At 46.2% G+C, this 9901-nt stretch overlaps 1 protein-coding gene across 2 annotated transcripts; it reads right to left on the reverse strand.

The window, feature by feature from the left end:
• Positions 1-6061: 6061 nt before the first annotated feature.
• LOC113223283 (ribonuclease 1B pancreatic) lies at positions 6062-7657 on the reverse strand. Of its 2 annotated transcripts, none has more exons than XM_026452772.2 (2): positions 7504-7657; positions 6062-6799 (listed from the first exon to the last, which is right to left on the reverse strand). In XM_026452772.2, the coding sequence occupies exon 2, from the start codon at positions 6772-6774 to the stop codon at positions 6304-6306; it is 471 nt and encodes a 156-aa protein (XP_026308557.1). In that variant the 5' UTR covers positions 6775-6799; positions 7504-7657; the 3' UTR covers positions 6062-6303. The 2 variants fall into 2 exon arrangements, with proteins under 2 accessions (XP_026308557.1, XP_026308558.1); XM_026452773.2 differs by lacking the exon at positions 7504-7657 and adding an exon at positions 6955-7122.
• Positions 7658-9901: the final 2244 nt, after the last annotated feature.

The raw sequence follows: 9901 nt of genomic DNA on the forward strand, positions 1-9901 counted from the left end.
CGTGAGAAAAAAAGTGGATTCTCCTTTTACTTCAGAGTGACCTCATCGATTATATCCTTCCAGGACAAGCAGTTAACAGAACCAAGAGAATTAGGCACCCAGCTATACTGTCCTCTCTTATCTTGTTTTATTATCCCTTTGTACTTCAAGTCCATCCATACTTACTCCTTAAAGCCATATCCAAAATTCCCTCTACCTTCTTTCTTCTAATCTCCTCTGCCTTCTTCATTGTTTGCCCTACCCCAACCTTAAGGCTCCCCACTTACTCAAGCTGTGGCTTAGAACAGATCCAGCTGATGGGTCTAGGACTCAGAAGAATTTCATAGATCTCTCCACCAGCATAGAGTTGCTGATATGGGGCAGGAAGGTGAATATTTAAGGTCTGGAAGTTTTCGGGACAGGGGAGGGGCTTGGCATGTGGACGTTCCTTTTCTTTTTTTAGACAGAGTCTTGCTCTGCTGCTCAGGCTGGAGTGCAGTGGCACAATCTCGGCTCACTGCAACCTCTGCCTCCCAGGTTCAAGCAATTCTCATGTCTCAGCCTCAGCCTCTGAGTGGCTGGGATTACAGGCACATACCACCACGCCTGGCTAATTTTTGTATTTTTAGTAGAGACGTGGTTTCGCCATGTTGTCCAGGCTGGTCTCAAACTCCGGGCCTCAAGTGATCCGCCCACCTCGGCCTCCCAAAGTGTTGGGATTACAGGCGTAAGCCATTGTGCCCAGCTGGCATATGGATGTTCAATTCCTTCAATGTCATTTGTTGAAAAGACTATTCTTTCATTCTTGAAAAGCTTGGCACCTTTGTTAAAAATCAATTGGCCATATTTGTGTGGGTCTGTTTCTGGACTCTCTGTGCTGTTCCATTGATCTGTGTGTCTATTCTTCCACCAATTCACACAAAACCCTGTACACAGATGTTTAAAGCAGCTCTCTTCATAGTCACCCAAACTGGAAACAGCTCAAATGGTTCTTCGATTGGTAAATGGATAAGTAAACTCTGGCTTCCTTAAGTGGTAAGTAAAAGATAGAAAAATCTGTGGAACGTTCGTATGATGATGTACTACTACTCGGCAATAAAAAGGAATGACCTGTTGCTACATGCAACAATTTGGATGACTCAAAGGCATTATGGTGAGTAAAACATGCCAGTCTTGGAAGGTTACTTATTAGGCAATTCTATCTGTAAGATAGTTTGAAAATACAAAACTATAGTGAAGGAGAACAAACTGGTGGCTGCCACATGTTAGGGTTGGGGAAGAGAGTTACTATAAAGGGATAGATAGCGAGGAGAGTTTTGGGATGAGGAAATGTTCTGTGTTTTGGGGCGTTTTTTTTTTTTAGGAGTGGAGATTTAATAAGCAAAAGAAAGAGGGAAAAAGGAAAAGGAAAACAGCTCTCTCTCGTGAGAGAGGGGACTTCCGAGAGGGAAAGACCCTTGTTCTGTGTTTTGATTGTGGTATTAGTTATGCAAATATATACCTGTGTTAAAATTCATATAATTGTGTACCAAAAGGTCAATTTTACTGTATGACAATTAATATATATATATATTTAAACAGAGAAAATTTGGAGATAGGGCATAAAAGCAGACACTCTGGGAATCAACAGACCTGGGTTTCTTTATTCCATTCTTGATTTCATGCCTATGTTTGTTTATCTCTACGATGAAGGTTTTGGAGTCAGATCACTAAAGGCCCTTCTTGTCCTTCCTACCCTGATGTCCCTTAATTCCACAGATCTCCAGACATGATCACATGGACATCTACTCATGAGCATACACACTCACGTCCCCGTGCAAACAGATTTTTCTCTATGTTACAATGGCCCCAGCTCCCCTTATCTCAGAATCCTTCCCTTAAATAATTATTTGGTGGGTTTGCTGGAGAGTAATGGGAAGTGAGGAAGAAAGGCCATCGGACAGGCTGTCCTGAGGTGTTGCCTAGCCCTCCACCTTCATTAGGCATGCTTCCAATAAAGCCAAGGAAATTCCTGACCCCACTCCTCCATTCTCTCCTGCTGCCCTGGTTTCACATCCACATCAGCCTCTGCCATCCGTGAGCTCTGAGCCAAGCCAAAAATCCTCATGAGCTCCCAGGGCCCATAAGTCCAGTGAGCCCTGGAGGGGTCTACCTGCCAGCTTTGAGTCTCAGAGGCTGTCTAAAGAGCCTGAGTCCTAGAAGGGTGTCTGACATCTTCCAGGGTGATCCATACCTCTAAATGTGGCTTTGTGTTGAGAGGGTAACTCTGAAATAAATCAGATTTCAGTGACAAAACTTTTCCAAAAATGCCTGCTCCTACCTAGCCAGAAACTGCATTCTGCTGCCCAGTACTGCTAGAAAGAGTGTGGACACTCATCAAGCAAGCCGTAAGTGTAAGGGGACTTTGTGATTATCAAGTCTTTTCCCCTGGGTTTACGGATTAGGAAACTGTGGTCCAGAGAGGGATATAGATTTGCCTCAGGGACACAGGGAGCTGACTGTAGAGTTAGGACTAAACAAAGCACCCTGGCCGACTGTCCACCCTGATGCATTCTTAGGTGGAAAGGGAAGGAAGATGACCCTGAGTATAGGCCCTTCTCAGACTGACTTGTTTCTAAGAAGAAACTAGAGAATGGCATATGAGAGTAATGAGCTTTGAAATACCACCACCATGCTCTCTAGTAAAACATGCCTGTGACTAGCCATTCAGATCAACAACTCCTTCTTTATTGTTACTTAAGAACACAATTGTTGCTGTCAGCCTAAAACTGCTGTAAAAAATAAAGTCAATTTCAAAAAAGAAGATGATGACAGCAACAGTGGTAGCAGCAACATAAGGGCATGGGAAGGAAGATACTCATGGAGGGAGGATGCTGAGAAGGTACCTTCCTAGCCATGCTTACTGAAAGCCACAAGAAAAAAAAAGACATGCAAATTACTGAATGAGGTGCAGAGGTACTATGCAATTTGTCCCCCAGAAAGTGGCTTCTGGGAAACTGTTCTGATATGCTTCCAGGTGTGCCAGTGGCTAGTCTCCGGGAGGCACACTCATTCTATACCTTCTACTTAAGGCTCCATCATGCATCATGAATCATGCATGTGGAGGGCTGGGACACCTTCATGATGGATCCCAAAAGCAGTATTAAAGTCTGCTTCCCTTGATGGGCGTTGAGATTCAGAGCTCACCTACAGTTCATTCCCACGTGCTCCATGAGGTCTGAATCAGTCTAAAGAGGCAAGATTGGGAGCTGGGAGCCACCTTTCCTTTCCCAAGTCTAGAGAAAGTTCAGGGTGAGAATACTGATTGAGGAGTAAGAAAGAACCTTATGCAATGATCAGTTAATCTTTAAATTGAACTCATTGCAGGTGTAGACGACTGACCTGTTTTGATGTGTGGTAGTGCCGGGAGGAGGAGGCCTATCTGCTACTAGAATTGAAGGAAGAATTTGCCATAGAGAGAGGTTGGAGTGGAGGGAGGACCAGCAGGTCAGAGAGGCAGAAGGTCCTCTAATTTTCTGAGTACACTTTCAGCTGCCAGGGTAGGAAGGAGCTGGTCTGGGCCAGGTGCAGTGGCTCACGCCTGTAATCCCAGCACTTTGGGAGGCCAAGGTGGGTGGATCGCAAGGTGAGGAGTTCGAGACCAGCCTGACCAATATGGTGAAACCCCGTCTCTACTAAAAATACAAAAATTAGCCAGGTGTGGTGGCATGCACCTGCAATCCCAGCTACTCGGGAGGCTGAGGCAGAAGAATCACTTGAACCCGGGAGGCGGAGTTTGCAGTGAGCTGAAATCACGCCATTGCACTGCAGCCTGGGGACAGAGCAAGACTCTGTCTCAAAAAAATAAAAAAAAAAAAAGAAGAAGCTGATCTGCTGGAGTATATTTACCTCTCCACTGAGAATGCAGAATTCCTTAAGCTTATTTGAAGAATCTTTTGAAAATTAACAGTATCCTTTTCAGAAAAATAACTGGATGTGATCATTTCTGCCTTTATGCAGATATCCATCTTCATATGTCAGCACCTCGATTTTAAGATTCACCCGCTGTAGTTCATCTCCTAGAAAGTGTTAGCACCACTTTATTTGGGGGGTAACAATGGCGTCCCCTACAGGTCAGAGATGTCTTATTTGTCCCCAGGTGGCTGTGGTGCTTCTCTCCTTCATTGTATCTGGTCCTCTCGGAGACCTGGCTTCGTTTCTTCCCCTTCTGCCCTCCTATTCAGGGCTCCGTGCCTCCCTAGGCCTTCCTGGCTATGCAGGGGTGCACCTGAACACTTCATCTCCACTTACTGCTTTATGCCCCAGGTGGGATCCCCAGGAGTCCTATGGCAGGGAAGGTGAGAGGAGCTGGAAGTCATAGCTGGTGAATGTGCAGATATGGAGGAGGCAAAACTCCAAGTGAGTAAGTGTACAAGCTTCACTAAAGTGTTCTCGTAAGATTAGCAGGAGGAAAAATGAGAAGCTTTGGGGCTAGGAACAAGGGTGAGATAACCTTAAGAAAAAACATAGATTAAGGGAGACATATTTAGAAACTCAAAGTTTCCTCTTTTTTTGTCCTCCATTCTCACTGCTAATAAGGAGTGAGATCCCCATTGCCACAGAAGTGTGGGAATAGACCTTCTCACCTGTAGGTTTTCTTCCTTATGCAGAGCCCCCAGGGCTGAGGAGTTACTCTACGTTAGAAAATCACAGCCTCTACCAACATTTATAGATGTAGTATACAACGACAAGGACAGAACTAGTCATGTTGGTGGAAAATAGGGCCTTTCTCTAGTTCTATGACCTTGTCTGGAGCCAGATGTCACTGTAAACAAGGGATCTAATGTAATGATTAAGTGTTGACAGATGCAAAGGTAGTCTTTCAGTGGCTGTCAGGAAGGGTTGCCAAGAATGGAGTGGACTCACAGGCTCAGTACACTGGGAGCCTGTGAGAGCCCACCAGCAAGCTCTGGGAGAGAGCTACCGCTCCACAGCACTTAGTGAGGTGGGGAGCTTTCTTCCTGGGTTGGAATAATGGCTTGGAAGTCAGGAAACCTAGGGTCTAGTTCCAGCTGTACCACTAACTAGCAACAAGCCATGTGCAAGTCACTGGAAAGGCAGGGGTTACATTTGGTCAGGGATGGCAAATGTGTGGCACACGCACCCTTCCCCCTCTTGTTCCTTCATTAGAGGCTCTTGTTCAACCATATCACTGTCCGGAATTGTTTTTCTACAGCATTTTGGGTAGACACTTCTTTTTTTTTTGAGACACAGTTTGGCTCTTATTGCCCAGGCTGAAGTGAAGCAGCACCATCTCACCTCACTGCAACCTCCGCCTCCCAGGTTCAAGTGATTCTCCTGCCTCAGCCTCCCTAGTAGCTGGATTACAGGCACCCGCCACCATGACCCACTAATTTTTGTAGTTTTAGTAGAGATGGGGTTTCACCATGCTGGCCAGGCTGGTATCGAACTCCTGACCTCAGGTGATCCACCCGCCGCAGCCTCCCAAAATGCTGGGATTACAGGTGTAAGCCACCATGCCCGACCGACACTTCCAATTAGAGTTGGTACACAAACTGAAATCTACTTGCTATCCCTCAATTCCATGCTCTCCAAAGTCACTTCTAGCTCTAAAATGGAAGGTTCTGACTTTCCAACTAAGAGGTGCCCATTTCTCTGATTTAGTAATAGCTTACTAAAAAGAAAAAAAAAAAAGGAAAATGGAAATTTAGGATCATAATTCCATTGACTCTTCTTCCTCATCCTGAGGCTAAGCAGGGTCTTCCTGAGGTCGCACTCTCCTTCCTTCTGTGCCACAGAATGACTGTATTTGAGCTTCACCCCTCTGTCAGTTCACCCTGCATGGCAGTGTCCCAGGCTGTTGCTCCCTTTTGTCTAGAACAGCCCACGCTTAATAGTTTTAGATTTGGCATCAAGGAATCTACAAGGAAAGGAATTTTCTCAAGCCACTAAAATCCAAGTCAGAAGGGAAAGCATTTAATTACTTCATTCACCGTTCTCCAAAGCGAATCAGATTTACCCTTCTTACCCCTTGCTGGAAGGCGATGCCAGAAACAGTACTTAGACAGAACCACTTCAGAAATCAAGTGTTTGCAACTGTGTTTTATTGGAAGAAAGAGTGGAGGGGTTAACATGGGGCCCACCTCACAACCCACTCTTCACCCCCAAAATCACGCAGGGGTGGGACTCAGGAAAAGGAAGCATGAGTGTGTTGAATAGGAGCCCTAACTGGAGTTACTTCTTTCACAGCAGGGAAGGAAGAGGGAAGAGGCAGCTGTGGAAAGGATGAGGTTGAGGGAGGTGGGATATCTCGCTGCTCTGAGCTTAGGTTGAGTCCTCCACAGAATCATCGAAGTGGACTGGCACATACGGGCTCCCTTCACAGGCCACAATGATGTGTCTCTCCAAATTGCTGGTCTGGTATGCACAGTTGGGGTACTTGGAGCCGTCTGTCAGGCGGCACTCTGTGATGTGCATTCTGGAATTGCTCTTGAAGCAGTTGGTCTGCCCGTTCTTGCAGGTGACATTTTCCTGGAAGCAGACATTCTGGACATCTACCAGGGGCTCGTGCACAAAGGTGTTCACTGATTTGCACCACCCCTGTGTCATATTCCGGCGCTTCATCATTTGGTTGCAGTAGGTAGAGCTGCTGCTGGGGGAACTGTCTGAGTCCATGTGTTGCCGCTGGAATTTCTCGGCCGCGGATTCACTGCCTAGGGAAGGCTGGGCCCAGCCCAGCACCAGTAGCACCAGGACAAACAGAGGGAGCAGGATGACAGACTTATCCAGAGCCATGGTGGCCTCACTTTCTCGGAAAAGCCTAATTGAGAAAAGGAGACAGAAGGAAAAGAGGCCTCTTAGAAAAAGAACTCCAGCTCCCACCTATGGCTTCCCTGGCTTACAGTTTCGGTCTCAGGTCAACCAGAAAGATGTCCGTCCCACTTCCTGAGGTTTTTTGTGTAATGAGACACTCACGTGTATCCTTCTCCACAAGCGTTTTATTGCCACTCTCCAAAGTGAGGTCTTTTTCCCCTTTAGGTGGTGACCTACGAAGTGACCTAAAATCCTGTCAGTTTCTATCTTTGAATACTGGCGTTTCTTTGATCCAAAATACATTTGTATCTAGTGCTCAAATGGCTCATCAAAACATCAGTTTGAATAAATCATGAACCAAATTGTATCCCCAACATCTAGGACCATGGGTGACAGAGTCTTGTTGTCTTACAGCGTAAGGGAACTCAGGCCAGTGCCTGACACTGGCATCATAAAGGATTCCATTGCATTCCAAAGAAAAATGCTGGCCTCCCCCAACTTGAGGGCTCCTTCTTTTCCAGTTCCATGGATGCTCTGTAGCCTGCACGTTCCACCCCGACCCCTCTGCCTGCAGCTGATGTTTGCCTGGGTCACATTGTTTTCAGTGCTAACATCATCCAAGCTTTCTCAGTGCTGTGGACTGGCCCTAGCTTCTTCCTCTCCAACCCTGAAGCAGAAGCGGCACCTGAGAACATCTCTTGGACTGCTTACCTGGACCTGCAGCTTGGTGTCTGAGAGAGATGGAAGGCCAGTTTCTGCAATCACTCAGCTCCTGGGGTGTGGACCTTATATAGATGACAAAGGGGTTTGGCTTCCAAGAGGAAAACGGTGGGAGGAGCATATCGAACTGAGTTCAAATAAAATCAAGGACGTGAGGAAGGAGTGGTGAATCACCCAGGCCACCATCTTTTCAGGGCTGCTGAAGAAAGAGCAAATATTTGCCTACATTAGTCTTTCTTCCTATGTAAACCACATCTGTCTGCTGATGCACAAAGAGCAGCAGAGAAAGCCACTACAGCACTGGTGCCCAAACCTGACACACTAGGGACAAAGCCCTTGTTACTTCTTCGTGGGCCATTTTCACCAAGTAGACTTGGAGGTTAACAAAGGATGCAAAAGGTGATCACGGGAAAGGGAGGCCCTCTCCTCAGGAGAGGTACTAATGGGAGACATGGAATTCTGGCCAAAGCTATTCCAGGGCTCCTAGGGAGCAAAACCCAAGTCTCTTTCTAGGAGGGCATTCTCCCAACAGTACCTCTCCCGGGGGTGGGAGGTGGGGTCGGGGGGAATGGAGGCTGTCCTGCTGCCCCCAACTGGAAGGCTTCCCAGATCTGGAGAAGAAAGGGGGAGTAACTGAATAGGGAGGAAGAGGAGGCTTCTAGGGTGAGCTCACCCAGTTCTGGCCACTTCCAGCCCACCCTCCTCCCCTGCTCTGGGGGCATCGAGAGGATGGAGCTGTTCTTATCTACTGATCACAACCACTGACCCGGTAGGTCGGAATTGAGTAGAGAAACTGAAGATAAACTTAAATCCCAAATCTCAAATTATTTTTGGGTAAAAAACACAAAGCATATCATATTTGTCAGCAGCAGAATGCCCTCCTAGAAGGAGACCTGTTTTTTTTTGTTGTTGTTGTTGAGTAACAATTTGGATTCCTGTAGAGTAAGAATTATCAAAATATCTCTTCGTGCTCTGTGTTCAGATTGTTTCAGCCTCTCTGTGTAAAAAGTGGCCATGGTGAAATTATCTGACCTACGTTGTGTGGTTGTAGGTCATAAGATCCTCATTCCAGAGAAGGTCCTGCCCCCCATACCCAGAAAAAAGAACGAATGCCCAGGGAGGCCAAGAAGAATCTAGACAGGGAGGCCTTGCTGGGTTTCCCCACTCAGCCTATTTTCATTAGATCACACCCCTGTTGTCCAATCACATTTCTACACAGCTGTTCATACTTTGTTGGTACCTCAGTATAACAATGCCCACTTTCCCCTCTATCTTTGGGTCTTCTGAAGGCCCCCGTGTTGTGTTAAGGAAGGAGACCACTACTACTCCTGCTTCCCTCCTCCCCCCACCTTGCCTAGTTCACAAGACAGGAAGAAAGAGACAAAGAAACAAACGTAAGATGAACAGCCAGACAACCTTGGCACCACCACCCGGACCTAGGAGTTAAAAAAAAGGAATAATAATAACATCAACCCCTGACCTAAACTACTTGTGTTATCTGTAAATTCCAGACACTGTATGAAAAAAAAAAAGTGTTGTAAAACTTTTTGTTCTGTTAACTGATGCATGTAGCCCCCAGTCACGTTTCCCACGCTGGCTCGATTTATCACGACCCTTTCATGTGGACCCCTTAAGGTTGTAAGCCTTTAAAAAGGCCAAGTATTTCCTTTTCCGGGAGCTCAGCTCTTAAGACGCAAGTCTGCTGACGCTCCCAGCTGAATAAAAAACCTCTTCCTTCTTTAATCCTGTGTCTGAGGATTTTTGTCTGCGGTTCATCCTGCTATAGTGTAAAACTCTGATAAATAAAATTGTATGCAGTTTTCCTATTAAACTGTCTTTTGTCAGTTGATTTTCAGCGAACCTTCGGAGGGTGAAAGGGGAATTTTTCCTTGGCTCCTATAGTTTGCTTACTCCCCCAGCCCCCACCTATATTTTATTTTTCTGATTCTTAAATAATGCTTTTATTATTTTGAATAGTCAAGTTAGAATGTGTTCATTCATTCATTCAACTGTGGGATACAGACATAGATAAGACACAGGACTTACCCGAAAGGCGCCTGGTGGGATGGTTTGGATTAGTCAGGTGGACCCCACTAAGGCACTGGGCGTGGCTGCACAAAAGTGGTCTCCACCCAGCAAGATGATTGCAGAACCACAGTTCAGATGTGAGCAGGTCTTCTGTAACTATAATAAGGCTCTTCAACAGCCCCTGGCCCTAGGAATCCTGAAACTACAGGAAGCCATTTTGTCTATTTATGCATAGCAATCTAGACAAGCCCATGGACTTTTAATTGCACTTCATAGGGAACCATCAAAAGCCCTTACTGCAGCCTTATCCTTGACCCAGTTGCAAAGGCATAGCCCCGCTTGTCTTAGGGCAGTAGATGCC

Source organism: Piliocolobus tephrosceles, unplaced genomic scaffold (assembly GCF_002776525.5).
Source record: "Piliocolobus tephrosceles isolate RC106 unplaced genomic scaffold, ASM277652v3 unscaffolded_40578, whole genome shotgun sequence".
NCBI lineage: Eukaryota > Metazoa > Chordata > Mammalia > Primates > Cercopithecidae > Piliocolobus > Piliocolobus tephrosceles.

What these genes read in the sequence shown, in the direction of transcription:
- LOC113223283 (XM_026452772.2), bottom strand. Translation starts at nt 6,774, where the DNA reads ATGGCTCTGGATAAGTCTGTCATCCTGCTCCCTCTGTTTGTCCTGGTG.